General features: G+C 50.2%; 2 protein-coding genes across 4 annotated transcripts in view; one reads left to right on the top strand and one right to left on the bottom strand.

Moving 5' to 3' along the window:
• Positions 1-15: 15 nt before the first annotated feature.
• Positions 16-21,377, top strand: PLK1 (polo like kinase 1). The gene is made up of 10 exons (XM_010961008.3): positions 16-11,822; positions 12,544-12,712; positions 13,463-13,607; positions 14,605-14,698; positions 16,022-16,241; positions 18,799-18,954; positions 19,920-19,997; positions 20,185-20,339; positions 20,441-20,623; positions 20,883-21,377. Exons 1-10 carry the CDS (start codon positions 11,415-11,417, stop codon positions 21,087-21,089), a joined length of 1,815 nt encoding a protein of 604 aa, XP_010959310.1. The 5' UTR covers positions 16-11,414; the 3' UTR covers positions 21,090-21,377.
• Positions 21,335-24,569, bottom strand: part of ERN2 (endoplasmic reticulum to nucleus signaling 2) — a 17,763-nt gene continuing 14,528 nt past the window's right edge. For all 3 annotated transcript variants that reach the window (XM_074346199.1, XM_074346201.1, XM_074346200.1), the window contains exons 16-22: positions 24,422-24,521; positions 24,146-24,345; positions 22,799-22,946; positions 22,578-22,705; positions 21,930-22,053; positions 21,782-21,849; positions 21,335-21,701 (exon numbers count right to left, since the gene is read on the bottom strand). In XM_074346199.1, coding sequence (XP_074202300.1) covers positions 21,489-21,701; positions 21,782-21,849; positions 21,930-22,053; positions 22,578-22,705; positions 22,799-22,946; positions 24,146-24,345; positions 24,422-24,521 — 981 coding nt within the window. In that variant the 3' untranslated portion in view covers positions 21,335-21,488. The remainder of the gene's footprint in view (positions 21,702-21,781; positions 21,850-21,929; positions 22,054-22,577; positions 22,706-22,798; positions 22,947-24,145; positions 24,346-24,421; positions 24,522-24,569) is intronic.

Below are 24,569 nucleotides of genomic sequence, written 5' to 3'. Positions count from 1 at the left end.
GACGTTATCCCCATTTTACAGATGAGGAAAAAACTGGAAGATGTTAGATCACTCGGTCCAAGCCACATGGTGAAGAAGTGACTGCCTCGGGAGTCACATGCTTGACTGTCTGGCTCCACAACCCACTCTCTTCAGCCCTGCCCCGGTAAGATGGGACAGTCTGATGCGTCCTGTCTGATACCAGCAGTCTGTGATGGTTGCAGCTTTTTGAGGAGCCATACACCTCAGCTCCCTTTTCCATTTGTGCCACTGAAAGGCGGGTCTTGGAGATGGCAGAGCTTGGGTGCACCCTAGGCTAACTTCTTTCTCACTAGAGAGATCTTCCAGGGCGTGTCCGACAGATCCCGCTCCAGCCTGGGTTCGAATACCTCCAAAAGGGGGCTTACCACCTTGTGCGACCCACTGTCCCTTTTCTTTTTTAAATTATTTTTTCCCCAGCTGTTTTGAAATATAACTGACATATAATTTTTTGACTGTCCATTTTGTTGGTGAACAACTAAAATTAAGAGAAAGTGGGATGTGTGGTTTTTTTTGAATCTTTTAAAATTTTTTAAGTAATTCAAATACATGATTCCAATCCAGTTAGTAAAGAAGGGGCATACAATGAAGTAAATTTTCCGAATCCAGAATCCCAGAGGCAACCACTCAGGACAGTTTTTGCTCTCTCCTACCAATGACTCGTCTGCACTTGGCACAAGCAGATATACATGTACACACCAGCCTCTCTGCATTCAGGCAGATGCGAGCTCACACAAGATGTGCTGTTCTGCACCTCACTGCTTTGACTTAACAACGTATCTTCCAGATTGTTCCATTTCGGCACATACAGGTGATAAAAACAGCAGTGGTTAACCTTTATGGTGTTACCATGGACCAGGTACTCTTCTGAGTCCTTTACCTTTGTTAATTCCTTTAATCCTCACAATAACTACAGGGTAGGTCTAGTTTTTCTTCCCAAGGAACAGGGGGTAAAGTAAATGGCCCAGATTTATTCAGCTAATGTGGTGGTGAATCCGGGCGTCCTGGCCCTAGAGCCCGGACCTTTAGTCACTGTGCAGGAGTCCCCCCATGTTGTAATAACTGTCATTGTCCCAAAATCGGATCATCTGGCCGGCTCTTGCTAGACAGAAAGGTTTTTCAGGCAGGCAAGGAAAAGGGGCTTGGGAACGAGTATTGGCTGAACCATCTGACAAAGTCTGCCACAGGCAGGAGGAGGCCTAGTGCCCCCTCCGAGAAGCCTGCCCCCTTGCCATGTGCCCTGTTGTCTTGTCGCTGCAGTCGTGATCTGACTAGTTAAATGGGAGCGGGTCCCTTGGGAGAACTGTCTTGCTTGCAGCCATTAAATGGTGTCTTACAATTCTGTACCACATGGCTGGCATCCTGTAAAGGAATAAACAAACTAGATTAGACAAAAATCCAATTAGAATGCTTTGTTGCAAGCGACAGAAATCCAGCTTGAACCAATTTAATCATAAAAGGGGTTTTATTGGCTTACACAACAAATCATGGAGAAGACTAGCTTGAGGAGCCATGTAACATGAACCTTGGGCAGGTTACTTAGTCTCTCTGTGCCCTCGCATCTAAGCTGTATGATGGGAGGGACAGTAGCACCCCGGAGAGTTTATTTAATGAGGTACTACACGTAGATATTAAGGACAATTCCTGGCACTTAGAAGCGTTCCATAAGTAATAACCTATTATCAGTGCAGGGACAACCATACCTAGAGATTTAAACCCCATCAGGGCTCTTTGTTTTTATATCTTTTTCATCTTTAGTAAAAGTATAGACCAGGCTGCTATAATAAAGAGACCATCAAAATATAGTGGCAAAAGTTTATTTCAGTATAAGGTAGAAGGTTATTTCTCTCACCTGTGCAGCAATAGGCATGGGGTCCAGGGCAGGAAGGTGGCTGGGCTCCATGATGTCATCAGGCACCCAGGTTCCCATCTTGTCACATGGCCATGCTTAGCTGCAAGGGAGGCTGTAAATTTAGTGTCTAGTTGGGCAGCCAAGAGTCTGAGGAAGGAGATTCTGGGAGTAAAGAGGAGAGGGAGAGAATGGATGCTGGGAGACAGCCAGCAGACTCTCCCAGGCCTGGGTGTTGGCTTCCTTTTCTGCTGCTGCCACTGGGCTTTCTCCATGCACTGGGGCACGTGGCAGCTGACAGCTCCAGACTTGCATCCTCCCAGCTTGGGGACCCTGAAAGAAAGGTATCTTCCCTTCAGTTCTAATTTGGAAAATCTCAGAGAAAGGTTCTCACTGGTTTGTCGGGAGTCCCGTGCCCTCTTGGATGAGTCGCTGTAGCCAAGGATGTGTGGCCCTGTGATTAACCCGATCCAGGTCATGACCTTTCCTCCAACCCCCCACGGTGGAGAAACAACAAAGCCCACTTCCAAAACAGAGTGCTGGGAAGACAAAAACAATACCTATTACAAATAGTAAACAAGTCTATCATTGTGGACTGATACGGTTTGAAAGTGTGTTGACAGTCGTGTGTGTCCTAGGAGAAGCCAGCTGGACTCTGTCTCCATGGTGGCTCTCACCCCAGGGACAGTCTATCACCAGATGGTTACTTTTATTACCCCAGAGAAGAAAATCTCTTTGTCCTCATAATACTCCCAGAAGAGCAGGCAGATGGAAGAGACCTTGGATGGTTAGGGCAGAGGGGCTAGTTGGCTCATGTAGCTGATAGGGCCACGTCTAGATGTGGCTTCAGGCTGGATTCTAGGACTGACCACAGCATCAGCAGGCAGCTGTCTCTCTTCAGCTCTTGACTCTGCTTTCTTGTGAACTGGTTTCATTCTCAATGCTTTACAAGGTGACCCTGTAGCTTCAGGTGTTGATAGAAAGATCTCTTCCCTGATAAAACCCCTGGACCTGGCTCTCACTGGTCCAAATCAAGGAGGTATCCAGACTCAAGTAACCACTGTGGCCTGGAAGATGGAACACACTGATTGGCTGGGCCTGGGGCGTGACCCCACATGGACTGAGACTTGGTAGCTGAGGGTGAAGAGGAGAAGAATGGGTGCTGGGCAGGAAGAATCATCGGGTGTCAAGTTCAGAACTTCCCCTTTCTCTGGACATCTTCACTTTTCTCCGTCTCCCTGCCCAGCCTTATCCCCTCAATCCCTCATTACTCTTGGTCTTGGGGAGTACCTTCTGAGGGGTACCTGGGCCTGGATTAGCGGCACAGAGAGGATGTCGCTTAGCCAAAGTAGGGTGTTCAATAAAGAGCCATTTGAAGGTGCTCCTCTTCCTGAAACTGCTTCCTCATGGACCCCTTAGCACCTTATTGCCGGTGTGTGTGTGTGTGTGTGGGGGGTCCTTGTCAACGTCTAGGTGGAATTCTAGTTGTGTCCCTGTGTTCCTATCTGAGCCCACGCTAGCTGTGAGCTCCTAAGAGGGCAGGCATGAGCCTGTGGTATCCAGCACATACTTAATGGGGTGATTACCTGGATGTGGGTCCCTCTCCCCTAGTTTCCACCCTACCCTAGATAAGTTTTATGTTGCAGGATCCTGGGTGCCGGGAACAAGGCTGAATGGTTGACTTGTGAGCCTCCTGTTGACCGATTCTGTTCCATGTAGCTGCACAGGGCCCTTGTGGTTGATTGGGATCTGTGGTGGCTTCTGAATTAGTCACTTCTGCATGAGCCAGTTCACTCAGAGCCCAGGCCACAGTCCCATTCTTAGTCACTCTGGCCCATCTGGGTGATGGCAGACTTGAAGTGAATCAGACAAACATTGCTCCTGTTAACACATCCTTGGCAGTTTCTCAGCTATAAAGCAGGGATCTTGCTGGCTAGGGAGGCCTTTCTTGGTATCTTGATCTGGCTGGTGAGAGCCCTCAGGGTGTCCAGAACGCAGAGCTCAGCCATGTTCTGACTTGCCCTCAACTGTTCTCCAGGACAGACTGCATCTAACAAAACTGGGTGGTTGCTGTGCGTGGTCAGATCTAGCTGGCTGATCTCCTAGGGTTAGCTTCTATGGAACTGCGAGGCTCCTGAAATGGCAGTGCTGAAACTGTGTTCAGTGGTCTGGTGGTTTCAAAACAGGTGTCAGCAAAATGTCCTGCCAGCATGGACCAGTTGCCATAGGTCCATGCTCACTGAAACCCTGCTAAAGCCCCAGTGATGGGGTTGTGCTTTTGTAGAACATATACTTGCTGCTCTTTAGGGCTAGGAAGTGGGGGCCCTGACCACATGCTATGTCACTCGTATATTCATTTCACAAGTACTTACTGTGCCACTACTGAGTGCCAGGCACTGCCCTCGTGGAGCGTAAGACAGAGCCAGTCCCTGCCCGCAGGGATCTTACAGCTTAGCCAAGGGAACAAAGTAGACTTCTCTGATGGAGGCCTGAGGGGCCCGTCTTGAGGGTCACCCTAGCAGGGAAGGGTGTGGGTGCTGGGGGCGGCAGATCAAATCCCAGCACTGCTTGTGCCTTTCAGGGAGTTATCTCGCCTTGTGTAACCTCAGATTTCTCATCCTTAAAATGGGGAAGATGTGTCGGGGTTGTTACGATGATTAAATGCATTCATACATAAGAATCATGAGTACAGGCTCATGGTGAGCGCTCGGTAAGTGGTACAACTACTATTATTAGGACGGCGGCACCTATAGCATACTAGGTGTATTATACTATTATGTTGACCTTCCACTATTATTAGGAAGTGAAACCCTATAAGGTGCAGCGTTCCTAGATTTTTTAAAAATTTAAAATGAAATTAAGACCACCTTTCCCTTTATAACTGGTTCACTATAAAGAGGAGATGGGGAAAAGAAATCACCTGTCCTTGCTTTGCATCTAGGGGGTGCAAGGCACTTCTTAGAAAACGTTTACTCCTCCCAACCGTCAAAAAAGTAGGGGTTTTTACAACCCATTATATAGACAAGGAAACCAATCTTCAGAGAGGTTAAGTAAATTTGCCCGATGTCACATAGCTAATAAATGGCTGAGCGGGAATCAAAGCCAAGTCTTCCCTGGCTGCAAAGTCCATGTTTTACGCAGCCAAGCACTTGGCCCTGAGGACTACACTTGCTGCTCTGTCAATTAGTCCTTTGCTTTCCTGCAGTTTCTGCTGGTGGGTCAGCCACACCTGCTTTTATTATGCGCTCTGACCCTTACCCTGAAGTGAGAAGAGATAGCACAGACGTCCAGCTTCCCTGAGGAGGCTAAATAGCCTTTTCTGTATCTTCAAGTCCAGTGGGCGTCAGGCAGACGGTTCGTGCATATGATAATCAGTCAAGAAAGAGACACGGGAACGGATCCACACCTCTCTGGCCTTCAGACCTTAGCTCTGAAGCCCGTGGGTGTTCTTGGTCCTACCAACTTGTCTCTTCAGCTGCATTCATCTCGGCCTTTGCTGTCTGCTGGGTGCACTTTGTGACTTCCGATGGAAGTAGCAAAAGCCTGAGGAAGCAGTGTGGCCAGAGGAGAGGGGAGAACAAGGAAATGTGAGAAGCCCAGGAACTGAAAAGGCCTGTTGATGACTTTAAGCAACTTGGGAATAGGCACAAGTTCTTTTTATTTCAATAATAATAACCACCACCACCATCACCATCACCACCACCATGTACTTGGTCCTACTTGAAGTACTGTGCTCATAGAATCTCTTCACAAGAACCTTAGGAGATAGGCACATAACCTCCTAGATAGAATCCTAGGAGATGAGTGCTATAATTATCCTCATTTATAGTCCTGGAAATTGAGGCACAGAGAGGTTAAGTCACTTTCCTGAGGTCACACAGCTAGTCAGGGGTGGGGCTGGCATTTGAGATCAGGATTATTTTAGTCCATGAGTTTAACCAACACATCACATTGCTTTTTGGTAGGAGGGAGGGAGTGAGGGAGTGAGCAAGTGAACCAGATGAGTCTGGGATTTGGTTCTTGCCAGACAGACAAGGGCCTGAGAGGCCATGTGCAGACAGGTGTGCTTTGGAGTCAGCAGAGTTGGGTCGAAATTCAAGCTCTGCTACCACGTCCTGACTGCCTGAGCTTGGGCAAGTAACCGAATACAGAGGTACTTATTTCCTCATCTTCAAAATGGGAATAGTAGTCCTTTTCTCCTGGTGTCTTTGGGTGGATTAGAGATAATTTCTGTAAAGCTCTTGGCCTCGTGCCTGGTGTGTAGTGGGTCCATAAGGGCTCGTTGTTAGCATTGCTATTGCTGGTCCTGTGCGGATGGACTGGCTTAGCATGGCCCAGCTGCAGCCGTGCAAACCTGAAACTCGACATTGACAAGGACTAGAAGGGACTGTGAAAGCAGCTGTTAAAGGATGAAAGGGAATTACAGTTTCTTTAATGCTTCATCATTTTTAAAGTAAATATTCCTAATGGAATAAATAAAACACACTTGCAGTTGCAGTAGGTGCTCAACAAGCCTTTGAATGAAATGAAAAACACTCTAAATTTTTTTTTAATTTAATTCTATTTAATTGCTTAAAATATGATAGTGGATACCCTTGGCGGGTTGCTACTGAAAGGGGGCCTGTGCAAAAATAATGAACACTGCAGGCCTGTAACAATAACCCTGTAGGTGCTGAATTTACTGCCAGGGGGTTGAGTAAATTTGTAATGAGAGAAAAAAGGGAAGTTTTTTTTTTTTTAAATGCCTTTGTCTTTTGTGGCTATTGTATCTGAGTATATGATAAAATTGATTTAAAATATTACATGCTTGTAATTTCATAAATGCTAGAGGAACCATCTCAAACTAACATGCAAGAATAAAATAAAATTAAGAAGGTGTTGGTGGGATACAGCTTCCTTGCTTTTGCCATCAGTGGATGGGTTGGAATTTAAATTCTTTGGATATTGGAACCAGAACAAGTCTCCATAACCAATGATTTTCGCTGTGACTTGTGTCTGTTGGAGCCTCTGGAAAGAGGGTGATGACATGAAAAGAGAGGCAATCTCTGGATGGAAATACACATTTGTATTTGAAAAAGCAGTTAAATTGCTAATGAGCCCCTGTTGAAATCAAATATCTGACCCTTAGAAGCTGATGACTGTCTAGTCTGATGTACATATTTTTGAGTGGGTCAGTTTGGGCTCCAAGACTGACAAGATAAAAAGGAACCTTGCTGCTGCTTGGACGTGGACCATGGCTGTCTGGCATTGCAGCATGCCTTTGCTGCTGCCGAAGAAAAGCACCTGGCTTGTTTGGAACCCCAAATTCACTGATCCTAGTTGCCTGGACCTGACTCTAAGCTGACCCCTGATACTGGCTGTCATGCACTGTTTCAGCCTCAGCAGAAGCTGTGCTGAACTGAAAGCAGACACAGGCTCCGTGAACAGGATGCAGACGCTGGGACCGCTGGAGGTTTAGGACCCCTCCAGTAGGGCTCTAAATGATGAAAACGTACATCGTGGATGCTGGCTGTACCACTTGGGTCATGTACAGATGCCCATGGGAAAGCGTCTGTTCTCTGATGGGACCATCTGAAACCAAGCTGCTGATCAGCTCTTTATATCTGATGCCGAGGTGAATTGCATCCTGACTTGTGATCCCTGCCAAAAGCTGCAAGTAGGAGGAGGGCACATCACAGGGGCTCTGACTCTTCCACCCGCTTTTGACAGATCAGGCTCTGGGCCTTCTCTGGGGGATGGCTGGCTGCTGCTGACCGGTGTGTTCAGCATTCTGGATTAGTTGCAGTTTGCTACAGATAGCCTGTGACTTTGATTCTGCCTCCTCACCTCTCCCTGTATACACACCTTAGTAAGATAGGTTGATTATTCAGTGTAGCTGTCTCCAGAAAGGGACTGATCTTTTCTAGGCTGTCCCTGGATAAAAGGGGTGGGAGGTTATGTAAACCCACTTCGAAATTTTTTAAATTCAGGATTTCTTCCTCTTATTAGTTTGTTAGGGCTGCTATAACAAAATAGCACAGACGTGGTGGCTTGCTGGTGTTTAAGCCACCAATAGAAATGTGTTTTCTCATTCCTTCTAGAGGCTTAAAGTCCAAGATCAAGGGGTCGGCACGTTTCTCCTAAGGCTTCTCTCCTTGCCTTGCAGATGGCAGCCTTCTCAACGGTGTGTTCCACAGGGTCGTCTCTCTGTGTTGTCTGTGTCCTAATCTCTTCTTAGAAGAACACCAGTCATATTGGATTAGGGCCCACCCGGATGGCCTCATTTTTCTTTAATCATCTCTTTAAAGGCCATATCTCCATGTACAGTCACATTCTGAGGTACTGGCCATTAGGACTTCAACATGTAAATTTGGGAAAAACACAGTTCAGCCCATAGCCTATCCAAATCAATTCCTGAATATGTCTTTCTGGTTCATTTGTATTAAAATGTTTATCTGCAAAAATACTTCTGTGCCTCTCACATATAGCCCTTCTGGATGAAAGGCCTGGATGAGAATAAGAGGTGATGGAAAAAATATAAAGTTAGGATCGCTGATCTCTGGGGCATGTTGATTTTGTAACAATGAGAAAAAACAGAAACCTGGCACCTAGGGAGCTTTGGGGAGCTTGGGGGAACGTTTATGATCTTGGTCAGAACTGATCTGGAAGCTTTCTCCTCTTTATGAAGGAAAACTCCTGGCGCTGCCTTTCCATGCATGAGAGTGCTTTGGGTTCGGATGGCTGAGCCTGTGATCATCCCTGTGCTGAGAATGTGACAATAGAAGGGGCCTGGCTCCTGCACTTTCCATACAGAACACCTTTCAGTGTCTCCCACACTCACGAGATCACGAGCTGAGTAACCTGGTTTCCAGGACAAGCAAAATTGTTTGGAGCTGACTGTCTTCAGGCAATCTCTCAGAAGCTAAGGACTGGATGAATTTCTCAGACTGGACTGGAGACTTGTGCAGGAGGCCCCAAGGCAGGAGGCTGCACGGTGGAGGGTGCGGTAGAGGGGGTTCCTGATAACCTGTACGGCCTGCTTAGCGTACGCTCTAGTTGAGGTATTCTAACATGAACTCGTTTTCAGTGATCACATGTACCCTTTGGAATTGCACCTCGTCTCTGCCCTATCACCACGCTGCCTCAGCCCTGGAAGGCTTCAGGTCAGCTTGAATTTACCGGCCACAGCTGTGCTGTGCCCGAGTCAATGCCGTGCGCCAGGTAAAAACGAGTCATGCAGAAACTGAGGAGGCCGCCTGGCTTTCTAAGATAAACTTTTATGGTTAGTGGGATTTACATTAACCGGCATAACTGAGATCATATTGCAGGTTGGTCTCATCCTTTTGTTTGGGGTCCTACCGATGATAATTTTGCTCTAAAGAAGACTTTGCCGGAGACTAAGGGGGTGGACTGTGCAGAAAAGAGCTAAGAAAGCAGGCCTGAGACTGCTCTCCTTAGGAAGACCACTTGCAAGGTTGGCCCTCGGCTGGCATCTGGGTGCTTGGATTTCAGGAGGTTCTCACCATTCCCTAAATGATCAGCATTGCTCACTGGGCCTAAACTGTGCAAACGGTGTGGTTTATGTGGCACACCTGCTTTCCTTCCAGGAACCTGAAATTTTGGCGTGTGCTAGGCAGAGGGTGCCTGCGTGACCAGCCTCTAGTAAAAGCCCTGGTGCTGGGTCTCTAACGAGCATCCCTGGTAGACAGCACTTCACACATGTCACGCTCATTGCTGGAGGAATTACATGTGGCCTGTGGGACTGCACTGGGAGAGGACTCGGGGAAGCTTGGGCTGGTTTCCTCTGGATTTTGCCCTATGCACCTTTTCCCTTTGCTGATTTTGGTTTGTAGCTTTTCGCTGTGATTAATCATAGCCTTCTATAAGTAGGTCTCTATGCTGAGTCCTGTGGGTCTCCTAGCGAATCATCAAATTGGGGCGTGGTCTTGGGGCCCCCAACACAGGGCACAAGGGGGACTTCTGGGATGTTGGTAGTGTTCCCTTTCTCAGTCTGGGTGCTGTTTACATGGGGTGTCTTTGGTTTGTGAGAATTCACTGAGCTGTACAACCAAGACAGGTATGCTTTTTTGGTATATAGATTCAACTTTATAAAAAGATAAAACAGAATATTACACACCACAGGGATTAAAAAATAATAATTAAAAAAAAACCTTTTTATTTAGCAAACATTTTTATCACTCCTTTTTACCAGGCATTGTGCTGGGACCTTGGGACATGGGATAGAAAAGATGTCATCACTGCCTTTCAGTTTATTGGGAGTCAGATAAAGAGATATATCTCTTTGATTTCTGCTGAGTTCTAGCAAAGATATGACAGACGCTAAAGGGTTTCTAACTTGGATAATTTGCTATTGCAGTGTTGCCACTTGAGTATCTACAGAAGCCAGACAGGCAAATGGGCAAAGAAGGGTAGCTGGGAACTCTGGCATACTGGGAAGGTATGTAGGAAAGAGTTGCCACAGCTAATAGTTGTTTTTTGGGGTTTTGTATTTTAAGGAAAAGCCACAAATCTGAATTTTTATGTGAGCTCTCTTGATTTTTGAGTGCTATAAATTAATCTAAATTTTAAAAAGTGGGTGGCCAAACAAAATACCCCTGCAGGCCAAATTTGGCCTTGGCCTACCAGTTTGCCAGGCATTCTGTCATCCAGCCTTCCCTCTTACCAAACCATCAAGGGTCCACTATTTTAGGCACTGGGAAATAGATCAGTGGCCCAGCCAGACAACTGTCTTGCAGAATGGGGATCTCTGGAGTGTGTTTCTCAAACTTCAGTATACGTAGGAATCACTGGGTAGATTCTGAGTTGGAGATCTGCAGTGCGGCCTGAAGCTTGGCCTTCCTAACAGGCTCCCAGGTGATGGTGATGCTGGTGGTCTCTGAACTATACTTTGAGCAGCGTTACTCTGTAATCTGGAGAGGCTCAGGAGCAGCTGTTTGAAGGAGAGGAGTAGGGGGGGTTGCCATGAAGGTGCATTTGCCTGGAAAGCATCCTTTTTTTAACTTAGATTTTAGTTTATTGGGGTGACTTTGGAAGAGAGTTGATGACTTCGGAGGCGGGTGCTCCGGCTCTCCCAAGCTATCTCTTGGCGCTGTCAGGTCACTGTTCTGTTTATAAAGTAGAAGGTGGGGTGGGGGTGGAGGAAGCAGCTAGGAAAAGCTTCCTGCAGGAGGTGCACGTGAACTGCCGGAGTTTCCCCGGCTGCCCTGCAGAGAAAGGGAGAAACCCTGAACTCCCCATCTCCTGGGGCTGGGTCCCCGCCTCCCCACGCTGGGTATGGTTTCCCAGGCATCCCACGTGTCTTCCGTCCGCAAGTACCCGTCAATCAAGTTTCTCCCCTGGGCTGGATACGAGTTTAAAGGCGGCTGCGGAGCAGAGCGCTCCCATAGTGCCGCGCGGCGGGCGGGTTTGGATTTTAAATCCCCGCGGCCAATCAGTAGCGCGTAGGCTTTTGTAACGTTCCCGGCGCCGCGTTTGAATTCGAGGAGGGGCAGAGCGGTGCCAATCCTCTGTCCAGACCCTGCTAGGTCTGCTGAGCAACTCTGGGAACATGAGTGCGGCGGCAACTGCAGGGAAGCTGGCGCGGGCACCAGCCGATCCAGGGAAAGCCGGGGTCCCCGGAGTTGCAGCTCCCGGGGCCCCGGCGGCTGCCCCGCAGGCGAAGGAGATCCCGGAGGTCCTAGTGGACCCGCGCAGTCGGCGGCGCTATCTGCGGGGTCGCTTCCTGGGGAAGGGCGGCTTTGCCAAGTGCTTCGAGATCTCGGACGCGGATACTAAGGAGGTGTTTGCGGGCAAGATCGTGCCTAAGTCGCTGTTGCTCAAGCCGCATCAGAAGGAGAAGATGTCCATGGAGATATCAATTCACCGCAGCCTCGCCCACCAGCACGTAGTCGGCTTCCATGGCTTTTTCGAGGACAACGACTTCGTGTTCGTGGTGTTGGAGCTCTGCCGCCGGAGAGTGAGTGTCACTGCTGGGGGACTGGAGCTGCCTGGGGGTAGGGGTTGGGGCGCCCAGACCCGGAGCTGCTGGGGAAGGGGCGCCCTCAGGTCTCGGAGCTGCTGGAGAGGAAGTGCTGGGAACCTCGAGGTAGGGATGGAGAGGGTCTCGGGTAGAGAGAGGGTGCTTGGCACTCGGGGCCGCGGTTGGGGGGGGGGGTAGTTCCGGTTAGGTGGAGCCCGGGTCATGTTGCCTCTAGGGAAGGCAGCTTCTGGACGCCGGGAGTTGGGCAGAGTTGGGGAGGCGAGGGTCATGGGAGAACCCTGCTGATGAACCCTAGGGCTTCCGGAGTTGCTAAGGAAGGAGTCCCAGGAAAGGGGTACTGTGAACCGGAACCTTCCGGAGTGGGGTTGGGTCAGGCAAAGGGTGGTTGGAGCCAGACTTGGGAGCTTCCGGGGAGGAGGGGGGTCAGGAAAGGGATCTGCTGCTGCGACGAGGCCCGGGGCGGGGATATTGGGGTCCCTGAGCTTCCGGAGTGGGGCTGGGAGAGAGGTCCCAGATACGGGACTTGGTGGTAGAAGAGGTGCTGCCAACGGCTGTGGCCTGGCTTAGGGGAGAGCCTAGATCGTCGTTATCCTGGAGAAAGAATGGGGGCCATGGGCTGCCTTTACCTAGTGACACCCTCTCCCCACCTTGGGCCTGAGTACCGACTACCCATTCCTCCTTCCTTCCCCCCGCCCAGTCTCTCCTGGAGCTGCACAAGCGGAGGAAAGCACTCACTGAGCCTGAGGCCCGCTACTATCTGCGGCAGATCGTCCTTGGCTGCCAATACCTGCACAAAAACCGCGTTATTCACAGAGACCTCAAGCTGGGCAACCTCTTCCTGAACGAGGATCTGGAGGTGAAAATAGGTGAGGTGCTGGGCCTCCAGGGCACTTGACACTGCAAGTGGGAGTGAGGAGGATCTGGGAGAGAGGACATGGCAAGGAGACAAGGAAGGGAGGAAGAGGATGGTAGGACATCTGGACTGTTGATTGCCTCTAGAATCCTCTCTAGTAAAGAAATTTAAAACAAAGAGCCACAAGCGAGTATCTTGCCCACAGATGCATTTGTGTGTTTGTGTGTGTGCTCCTACACAGTATGGTTTTCTTTTAAGAATTTGAATTTGTTTTCATTTTTTAAATTCGGAAACTTGATGTAAAATTTTGGATTTGGAGCACCTTTTAAACAGCATGTACAGGGAATATACAGGGACAGCATTCCCTCAGGGCAGCTCTTTGCAGGACTGAAGAGCAGCTGTTCCCTTTAGATGCCTTCTGGTTTGGCACAGTCCCTACTCTTCCCTATCACTTCCTCACAGACTTGCCAAGTAGCAGTTTTGAAATTTACTTGCATTTGAGTTTTGCTATCCCTATCAAATCCCTTTTAGGAGCAAAGCCCTCCTTTCTAAGGGGAGGGGGTGAGGAGGGTTCTTGGGAAGGCCCCTCCTTGGGGCCAGCAGGGTGGGAGGATTCCTGGGCAAGGCTTGCTGTACACAAGAACTAGAGGCTTGAGGGATCAAACGACCCTGGTTCTTGTTGGTTACACCTGAACCAGCTGTCTGCATTGACAGATGACACAGGCTAGCGTCTGAGTACCCCCTCTTCCTCCCTCTGTCCCAGGGGATTTTGGACTGGCAACCAAAGTCGAGTATGACGGGGAACGGAAGAAGACCCTGTGCGGGACACCTAATTACATAGCTCCTGAGGTGCTGAGCAAGAAAGGGCACAGTTTCGAGGTGGACGTGTGGTCCATTGGGTGCATCATGTAAGTTGGAAGTTGTCTCAGGACCCACCGAGCCTCAGCAGGGGCCTTTTTGGACATCTCACCTGGCAGCCCTTATCCTGTAGAGCTTTCTGCCTATGGAAAGGCTGCTCCAGAGGCTAGAATGCCCCAAAATGAAGCCTCATTTCCATATCTTTTCTTGTCACTGGTGGACCCTGTAGGACTCCTGCAGCCTGGGCTGTGAGACTGGGGAAGAAGGGGAGGGAGAATCTTCACAAACTCATTCTAGCCCCTTGATATTCAAAGTGTGGTGCATAGACCAGCAGCAGCACCATCTAGGAACTTGTTAGAAAAGCAGGATCTCAGGACGGAGGCTGGATCAGGATCCGGATTTTAACACCATCCCTTGGTGATTTCCATACACAGGGAACTATTAGAACCACTGAGCTAGCAAGCAGCATTGGGCAGGAGGAATTAGGCCAGGAGTTACAGCTGGCAGGAGGGGGTCCTGTGGTCTGTCTGAATCAGGGTCATCAGGGTTGGGTGAGTGGTGGGCAGAAGTTGGGCCTGTTCAGGTGTTATCTTTTTTGTTGTGGCCTGGGTCCTGGAGAGTTAGAAATGAGTCATAGCAACAGCTTTCCCACTTCTTTGCAGTGGAGCTTTTTCAAATGAAAACTTGCAGGCTTAAGTACAGAACTATTAACCGTGGAGCTGTCTCTGTAGGAGCAGGTGGCCTACCCAATTTGACCTGTTTTGTGTTGGCTGGCAGCCTCTGGGGCCCTGGATTACTGAAGACTAGAGCTGAAAAGTCACTGTTCCATGAGAATCCCATCTCATCACCTGTATCCTACTGAGGGTTCCTCCCACCAGTGTCCGGGCTCCTGGGGCTGCTCAGGGGACTTGGAGCTGTCCTCAGAGGCTCCATAGTCAGAATGAGTGTCCAGAGGATGCCTGGCCTCTGTTCTGGCCCTGAGATGATTCCTCCTGCATCTGGATTTTGGCTGGGAGCCCTGAGCCAAACCCCTCCTTTTGCTTACAGGTATACCTTGTTAGTGGGCAAACCGCCTTTTGAGACCTCTTGCCTAAAAGAAACCTACCTCCGGATCAAGAAGAATGAGTACAGTATCCCCAAGGTGACTAAAAACATTTTAAGGTTAAATACATTTTAAATTTATTTTTCTTCCAAAGCTATTTACTGAGTTCAGCCATATCCTGGCGACAGAGGTAGGTCAACCCGACCTCTGGGGCAGTCACAGAGCTTTAGAGGGTCCATGTCTGAAATTGCATACAGAAGCTGACATATGTGCACAAAAGCATTTTATCCTGGGGAGAGAGTTTATAGATCCTCAAAGGTTGGGTAGATATCCCAAAAGATGTGTTAGAAAAAAAAAGAGAGGAGGTGGGGTGGGAAGGGAGTAGGAGGAAGATGTAGAGGTGCTGCTCACGCCTGGGAAGTGGACTGTCTTGATTCAGATGGGCTCTGCCACTTAGCAGACAGATCACAACAGACAAACAGCCTGATTCTTCTGAACTACAGTTTCCCATCTGTAAAACGGAGTCACTGCCCCAAAGCACTGTGCATACAGTAAGTGCTCACAGCATCATGAACCACTGTGAGTGCAAAGTGGTATGCTTTCACAACCACCAACGTAAGTGCATTGAAAGGGGTGGTCTGCAGCAGCCTGGCACACGGCTGCTTTCCAGTTTGGTGTCCTTGCCTTGTGTGAAGCCCAGAGCCCGATCTCTATAAGGACAGATGGAGAATGTCACAAAGAGTCGGTTCCGAGTGTGGGTGCTGCAGCCGACTACCTCGGTGGGTGCTGGCTTCACCACTTTCTAGCTGTGTATTCTTAGGCACTTAACCTCCCTGTGCCTTAGCTTCCTCATTTGTAAGGGTGTTCTTGTAAGGGCTAAATGACGTGATATACAGGAAGTGCTTAGAATCCTTTGCCGGCACATAGTACGTGCACAGTTGGTGACAGGCTGTTACTGTTCTTCCAACCTGCACGAGGCTGAATCTCCTCCCCAGGGCTTCAGGCTTGGTGCTGTGTCCCCATTTTATAGATAAAGATACAGAGGCCCAGAAAGTCAGCTTAGTTGTCACAGCTAGCATTATGGGGCAGGACCAGGACTGAAACCCAGTCTTTATGACCTCTGAGCCTGTGTTCTCAGGTGCTGCTCTAGTAGTGAGCCACTTAAATTATGCAGGAGCGAATTCTGGGGGAAAATGACCTCAAATTAATCTTGAATTTCAAGAGGAAGGAGAAATGATCATTTTTGCACCTTTGGCTGACACTTGGTGACGCGGGAAGGCTGACCGTGGGAACTTGGCCTGTTTACAGCCACTGAACGTGGCGTAGTTGAAGCCAGGGCAGTGGGGCTACAGTTTCTTTGTGGCAATGCGGTACTCGGGTCCCCCATCACGTCCTGCTTATGGCTCTCCCACTCCACTCCAGCACATCAACCCCGTGGCCGCCTCCCTCATCCAGAAGATGCTTCAGACAGATCCCACTGCTCGCCCAACCATTCATGAGCTGCTCAATGACGAGTTTTTCACTTCTGGCTATATCCCTGCGCGCCTCCCTGTCACCTGCCTCACCATTCCACCGAGGTTTTCAATCGCTCCCAGCAGCCTGGATCCCAGCAGCCGGAAGCCTCTCACAGTCCTCAATAAAGGTAAGCCAGGGTCTGGGGAGACAGGGGACCCCGAGAGAGCCTAGGCTTCAGGTGTGTGAATGGATGGCCTCAAAGCTCAGGTGGCCACTATGACAGGCCGCAGTCCTTGAATCCATGGTCCCCATCCTCATGTGGCAAAGTGCCCTTCTTCCCTGGGGCTCTGGCAGGAAGGACAGACTTTACCATGCCCCAGAAGATGAGAGTGACTGAATGCCATGCCTGAAAAATTCTTATCACCTTGAGTGGTTCGTTGGGAAAAAATATGAAAAATTTCAAGTACAAGGCAGTGGACCCCCCACATCCCCAGCAGACTCAGCAGTTACCAAGATTTGTCATGTTTGTGTCATCACTCCTTTTTTGTTCCTTTGAAATATTTTTGAAGTTAATCCCAGATATTTTATCATTTTACCCCCATAAACTTCAGTAGGCATCTCTTTAAAAGGATGGACATTTTCTTACAAAATCACATCCCATTGCATGGATTGTCATTGTTTCGAGGTGTCTTCAGAAGACAGAATTAGGAAATAAATAATTGGGAGGGAGGGAGCCTTGAGTTTATGCTGCTATTTCTGACTCACATTTTTTTTTAACATTTTATTTTGATATTTGAAATTATGAAAAAGTGTAATAGACAGAAACTTCCTGTATCTTATATCCCCTTTTCTCCACCAATTAACATTACTTACATTTGCTTTTCCTATCTATCTATCTATATAAATTTTTTTTCTGAACCATTTGATAGTAAATTGTATACATCCTGGTCTTTACCACTTAGCACTTCAGTGTGTATTTCCTAAAACAGAGCTTCTTTTACATACCACAGCGCACGACACAGTTACCGAGTTCGGGAAATATAACATTGATGTAATCCTGTCTTACAGCAATCTTTTTCTCCACTATGGCATTAATACTTTTCTTTTGGTAATTTGTAAGTGTCTGATTTAAATATACTATTATAGGATTTTTTTACTTCTTTAATTTTATACTTGTATTTCTTTTCTCTTACACTGAAAGCTTTGTTTCCTTACATTATATACATAAATTTTCAACATAAAAAGTAGTTACTGTTATGAAATAATATTTTATTTTCTTGCAGTTTTATTTGCCTATAAAATATATTTAAAAAAAAACCCCAAACCATTTGAAATACTTTATTTTTCTGTGGATATAGCACCAATGTAATACATCAGTTCATTTGCTTGGGTTATAATACTGCTGTTTTAAGGATTACTTTTTTCTTTTGGCTTTGATTTTTGACGTTTTCACTGGTTATGTTAATATTTCCTTTGACTGTGGTGTGACCACTTGTTTAAGGTGGTGCCTCCACTGCAGAGTTGCTGTTTTCTCCTTTGTGATTAATTAGTACCTTGTTGAGAGCTACTTTGAGGCAATCCTGTTTCTCCTCAAACTTTAAACCCAATGATCTTAGCATCCAGGGTGGACCTTGCCTGCAGCAGTTATTACTGCGGTGTTCTATTGGTGACTTTTCCTTCTTGCTCCTTCCACATCTATTACTTATAATCCTTCCATAAGGAAGACCTGTCACTTCTCTCCCGTTGATTTATTTGTTTATATATTTATGTATGTATGGACTCAGGGATATTTATTCTTAGAGCTATCCTATAATATTGTTATTTTAATAATTGCCTTTTTTTCTTTTGGTTTTAATTTTTGAACATAAAACATATTTTAAAAACTCACCCAAAAGTAGAACTTTTTTGGGAATACAAGAATCCCCACGTATTCAGCATCCATTTTTGATAATGAACATTTGCCCATACTTCTTTTATCCTTTCCAACTCCTCCCCCCCTTTTTTGCTAGAGTTTTTAAAGCAAATCTTAAGCATCTTATCATTTCACACTTAAGTCCTTATCACAGCATAGTTGTTTTTTAGTTGAAAATTCAGATCTTTAAAAAATTTTAAGAATTTCATATTATACAAGGAGAACTAGCACATGTTGGTGGGGAAGGAATTAAACATTAAGCATAAAGACAATAAAAATCATCCATGCTTCTGCCACCCAAATACAATCAATGTTAAAATTTCAGTGTGTATCTTTTCAGACTTTGGTTACATATAAGTACATAAAGAAAATTTTAGGGGGGAAATCTCTTACATTTTCATCAAATGCCTGCTTAATCCATCTTGCTGATGAGTTGCAATTTACTGAGCCCTCCCATTTTCCTGGCTGCTGAAGATGCTTTTAATTCTTAGATTAAAGCCAGGCAGCTCCAAGCTGCTTGTGCCTTTGAGCTGTCTCCCTGAGTGAGCAGAGGTGTCCTGCCGGGCCCTGCATTGGGTCAGAGGTCTGAGCATCTGAAGCTCTATGGCTGTGTGTGGCCGGGAAGCCTTCCTACAGGGGTTGGCCTGGCCCTGGAGGTACCAGTGAGTGAGTACCAGGCACTGCCACATGATAACCTGGCACTGACTCCGTTTACCCAAAGCAGTGGCAGCAGAGTTTTCTCTGGGGGCAGTACCAGCTGTGGCAGGGGGTCCCGTGCCCTCCCAGCCTGCAGCCTCTGTGCCCAGCTAACGACCGTGTCTCATCTTCCCAGGCATGGAGAACCCCATGGCCGAGCGTCCCCGGGAAAAAGAGGAGCCAGTGGTGCGGGAGACCAGTGAGGCGGTTGACTGCCACCTCAGCGACATGCTGCAGCAGCTCCACAGCGTCAACGCCTCCAAGCCCTCGGAGCGGGGGCTGGTGAGGCAAGGTGGGCACCGAGGGCCAGGGACATCTGGAGAGGGCAGGGAGGTCTCAGCCCCAGCGTGCCCATGGCTTGTCCGGGCCACCATCTCCATGACACCTTTACGTCCCCCATTTCCTGTGCAGTACAATCCAGATGAGTGAGCCAAGTGGCCCAGGCCCTCCAAGGCCCCCTCCTCCTTTTTTCTGACTCATCTGTTCTGTCTCCACAAGTGCCCCATCTTCCAGCACCACCATGTGCTACGTGTATACATTGCACCTGTCGGTTCTTCTGCTCAGGGAATTGCTTACAGAGGAATACAAGACAAGAGAAATAACAGACCCAGACATGCTCCAACCTCAGGGCTTTTGCTCACACTGTTCCCTTGTCCTGGCATGCGCTTCCTCCAGATGTCTGCATGACTCCCTCTCTCCCCTCCTTCAAGTGTCTGCTCCAGTGTCACCTCCACGAGCATTTCCCTGCCCCTCATCGTAGCACCTCTCCCCCTTACCTGCCTTACATTTCTCCATAACATTTCTCAGCAACATATTCTACAGTCTCCATATTTATTGTATTTAAATGAAGGGATTGTTGCATGCATGGAGTATAACATTTTCATGTATCTCGAACTGTCTATCTTCTCACAATTTTTTAATCACTCAAAGCTCACTGATTCTCACTGTGATAGAAGTAACTTAAATGTTTTGTCCATATTTTGACCGGTCTGTGTCCCTAGAGCCAGAATGCAAGCTCGGTGAGGACTGGGCTTCTGTCATTGCTCAGTGTGCCCATGACGGTGCCTGGCACACAACAGGCCTGATAAATGGGTCAGCTGAATGCAGGAGTGGACTCGGTGCTCTGCACTGTAACTTGCTGCTTTAATGCTGCCTGTCTGAGCTTGTTGCTGGCAGAGGCCCTGCTTTGCTCTTCTCTGGGGCCCCAGAGGGCAAGAGGCTGGTCCTGACCAATTGTCTTGTCTGTTTCTGCCCCAGAGGAGGCTGAGGATCCCGCCTGCATCCCCATCTTCTGGGTCAGCAAGTGGGTGGACTATTCGGACAAGTACGGCCTCGGTATGTTTCTCCCGGGGTGGGTGGGTGGCTCAGGAATGGCCTAGCGCCCCTTCGAGTTATTACCGGCGCTCCCAGTCCTCTTCTCTCAACACTCTCCTGTCTCCATCCCAGGCCTCCCAGTTCCAGCTCCCAATGCCCCCCTGCTCCCCACTCCCCCTTTCTGAGGTTTCCCTCCACCTACTGCTAGGGTATCAGCTGTGTGACAACAGCGTGGGGGTGCTCTTCAATGACTCGACACGCCTTATCCTCTACAATGACGGGGACAGCCTTCAGTACATCGAGCGTGATGGCACAGAGTCTTACCTCACCGTGAGCTCCCATCCCAACTCCTTGATAAAGAAGGTGAGCGCTGGCTGGCCCAGGTGGTCTGGTGTGGCCAGCAGTGAGGGATGTGCCAGGGGACAGCCTCTAACTCTCGGCTTCCTCCCTCGCTTTCCACCCAGATCACCCTCCTTAAGTATTTCCGAAACTACATGAGCGAACACTTGCTGAAGGCGGGTGCCAATATCACGCCCCGTGAAGGTGATGAGCTAGCCCGGCTCCCCTACCTGCGCACCTGGTTCCGCACCCGCAGCGCCATCATCCTGCACCTCAGTAATGGCTGCGTGCAGATCAATTTCTTCCAGGTGAGCAGCAGGTGAACGGGGCCGTGGGGAGTTGGGGCGGGGTATCTGTGCCTCTCAGCGGGCCCACGGAGTTGGGTGGGCAGTGGGAGGCATGGGACATGTCTTTGGTGGCAGGCAGTAGGAGGGAGTGAAGTGGGGTGGGACCCCCCCAATCAGCTGGGGTCCTTTCCCTCCCCCCCCAACACACATACCAGCAGCTGTATCTTCAATCACGGATAACCCCCTGTCTGTCCATTGCCCTCCTCTCCTCCCCTCACAGGACCACACCAAACTCATCTTGTGCCCACTGATGGCAGCCGTGACCTACATCGACGAGAAGCGGGACTTCCGCACGTACCGCCTGAGCCTCCTTGAGGAGTATGGCTGCTCCAAGGAGCTGGCCAGCCGGCTGCGCTACGCGCGCACCATGGTGGACAAGCTGCTGAGCTCGCGGTCCGCCACCAACCGCCTCAAGGCCTCCTCGTAGCCCCCGACCCCCACCAAGGACTGGCACCTTCCTCTCCCCCACCAGCACCTGGCCCCACGCTGGTCAGCTCCCGTGGTGCTGCTGTATAACGTGCCCCCCAGCCCTGGGGGCTGGGGCGAAGCCGGCATCCCTGCTCTGTGTAAGTTATTTTTGTACATGTTCCGGTGTGGGTTCTGTGTCCTCCTCCCCGTCCCTCTCAACCCCACCATATGAATTGTACAGAATATTGCTATTGGATTCGGGACTGTCCTTTCCTTGCCTTTATACATTAAACACGTGTGAATCTTCCTTTTCTTCTTGTGTTCCCTGAGGGGCGCGCGCACCTGGGCCCTGCCCGCACCGTGGCTCCGGCATCTCCGGCCGCCAAGCCTCCGCTGGTGTTCTGCCCACGGTGGGGGCTCAGCTCCCGGCAGCCCCTGGGCATGCCCCCCTGGCCCCCGAGGCCGGCGGGTAGTAGGGCAGGAAGAGGCTCTCGGAGGCGCAGCTCCTCATGGCCTGGTACGTGTGGAGCAGCAGCCGCGGGAAGCGGGCTGTGAAGTACTGGAGGAAGCTGTCGGGGACGGGGCCCAGCGCCTGCCGTACCTCGTCCGGGAGCTCCCTGTAGTGGTGCTTCTGAGGTTGGAGCAGAGGGCCCGGGCTCAGCTGGACCAGCCTCCCCACCATCCAGGCCCCACCCGAGCCCTGGGACGCACCTTGTTCCTCACAGCGCGGAGCAGGTCTCGCACTGAAGTCCCCTTATACGACCGGAACCTTCTCAGATCTGTGGGCAGGGAAACCACTGACACAGCTGTCCCCACTGAGCTCCCCTTGGCCTCCCGGCCACCTGGTTCTGGCCCCTACCTGTCTGCAGCGGCACTGAGATGTGCTTGTGCCAGTCGCTCCGGACCACTTCAGAACCTCCTGCCTCCAGCGCCGTCACCAGGGGTCCCTGCTCAGGCTCCTTCTCCAGCCAGTCGCTGACGTCCTAGGACCCACAGAGCTCCTGAGCCTCCTGACCAGTGTCGGAGGCCACAGGCCAGGGGTGTCCTATGGCTGGGGGAGTGGAGCAGCCAAAGCTGCTCAGGTTTAGGATAAGGATTGTTGCTGCCCGTGGAGTGCAGTTTCTCTTGCACTGTGCCAGGTCTAATCCAACCTGTGATGGAGGTGCTGTTCGCATTTTGCAGATAAGCAAACTGAGGTTCAAGGTCACACAAGTGCAATGGGCCGTGGGGGCAGGAATAGCGTGAGTGACAACTAGGGCTGAAAGGAATGGGGAGTATTCTCACGCCAGGGGCAGCTGGGCTGCGAAAGTGGTAATAAGCAGACTGTGCAGTGCCTAGGTGGCAACGTTTAGGAGTTTGGGCTCTGTCATGGTTTAGATAAGGAGCCGGGCTGTCTGGAGCAGGTAGACAAATCTCTTTTCCTCCAGCCACTCTGGCTTCCCCTTTCCTGCTGCTCAGGACCCAAACCTGGGGCTTTCTGGGGCCATTCCCAGGATTTCCTCCTGACCTGGAAGAACTGTAGCTGCTTGGCTCTGCTCCAAAAGAAGGGGTGGGCCAGCACCTGGCGAGCAGAGGGGCGGGCCTGCGATGGCTGGCTCAGCATGGCCTCCACCAGGTTCCGGGCGACGACCTTGTCTGTAGGTGCAAGAGGGAGGAATGGCTTCAGGCCCACCCAGCCCCTGCCCAGCCTCCTCCCTCCTCCGCCAGCCTAGGCCCCCCTTCACCCACCATGGGCCTCTTCCTCCAGATGAGACAGGCAGGGAGCCCCAGCGAGGATGTTTGCCTGGCGGTAAAGACTCTCCCCGAAGGGGTGGCTGCCCCCGGAAAGCACGTAGTAGAAGAGGCAGCCTGCAGAGAAGATGTCCACCGCGCTGGTCTGGGGGCCAGAGGGGAAGGCATAAGGAGGCGGCCTCTGCTCCGGGAAGCCTGCCTGGCTGGGATCTCCCGCGGCTGATGCAGATTTGGTTCAGACTAGGACTCAAAAAGGCTTCCCAAGAGGCAGCTCCTTCACACTCTGCACCATTGAAAGGGGCCCGTGGTTTTCATCCCAAATCTTTGTCCCACTGAGCCTCTAGTTTGGGTTTCCAAGCGTCATACCTCCAGGGCTGGTGGGTGACAGAACTGACTGAAGCTGGCCAGCTTTGAGGCAGTGAGGACTAGGATCTGGCCCTGTCCACACGTGGCCGCTGGCACTTAGCTCCAGCTCCAGGGGACTCTCTCAGGTGGCAGAGCTTTGATTTTCTGAGAAAGTCCAGAAATGCAGACTTCCAAGTGGAATTTCCCAAAAGGTAAAATACCGGCCACTCATTTAAAAAAAATCAAAACCTGCACAGGCTCATAACACCAGTGCTTTGGTCCTTGGGCCGCCAGGAAGCTCGACTTCAGGGGTCAGGGTGGCTTTGCCTAATGACTGTCCTTGCGTGTTACTCTCATTTATGTCCGTGACCTCTACCACACACTGACTCAAAAATCTATAATCCTGGGGTCTCGGACTTAAGTGTCTCTGGGGGCCAGATACTACTCTGTGCTTCAGCTCATCTAGTGCTCCCCAAACCCTCCACATCTGGGTGATTCTCCAAGCTGGCTACGCGTTAAAATTCCCGGAGGTCAGACTTACTGGGTGTGGGCCTGGGCACCTGAATTTTTTCAAGTTCCCCTGTGATCCTGCAGCACAGTAGAGATGAAAACTATTTTCTAGCTAAGGGTTTCTCCACCTCAGGACTATTGACATTTTGGACCAGATAACTCTTCGTCCTGGGGGACCGTCCTGTGCACTGTGGGATGTTTAGCAGCATCCCTGGCCTCTCCCCACTAGATGGCAGTAGCAAGCCTCCCTTTCCCCTGCCAAGTGCGACAACCAAAAATATCTCCAGACATCGCCCAAGGCCCCCTGGGTGGCAAAATCATCCCAGGTTGAGAACCACAGCTCTAGGTAAGAAGGGAAGAATTATCCCCAGTTTACAGGTGAAGAAACAGGAGTGACTATAGATCACACTGTGGGTGAAATGGAGCGTGGACAGAAGAGGCGCTGGGCAGGGAGGGAATCCTGCGGCCGAGGGTGGCAGGACGACTCACGGGGCTGTCTGGGGGCAGGAGCTGCAGGAGCTCGGGCGCCATCCAGCCTTCTGTGCCAGGGATGCCCGAGCGGAGGCTGAAGCTGTAGCGCCCGGCAGACAGCTTCTTGCACAGGCCAAAGTCTGAGAGGACAACTCTGCTTCTGCCCTGGCTGTCGGGCCCCGCGATGAGAACGTTGCCCGGCTTCAGGTCCCGGTGCACTGTGAGAGCAGAGCAGAGCTGAGAGCTGAGCGGGACAGGCAGGGCCTGGGATGGAGGGCGGGAGGCGGCTGGTACCTATGTGTAAGGAATGCAGGTGGGCCAGGCCCAACATCAGCTGCTGCAGCGCCATCTCAGGCTCCAGGCCCCAGCTGTCCAGCTCTGGGTTTTCCACGTACTGAGGAGCAGCGAGGAGCAGTGTCACTCTGTGGCCCGGGACCCCCGC

This window comes from Camelus bactrianus, chromosome 18, assembly GCF_048773025.1.
Source record: "Camelus bactrianus isolate YW-2024 breed Bactrian camel chromosome 18, ASM4877302v1, whole genome shotgun sequence".
NCBI classification, from domain to species: domain Eukaryota; kingdom Metazoa; phylum Chordata; class Mammalia; order Artiodactyla; family Camelidae; genus Camelus; species Camelus bactrianus.
Note: the sequence above shows the minus strand (reverse complement) of the source record. Positions and strands in the feature narration are given on the sequence as shown.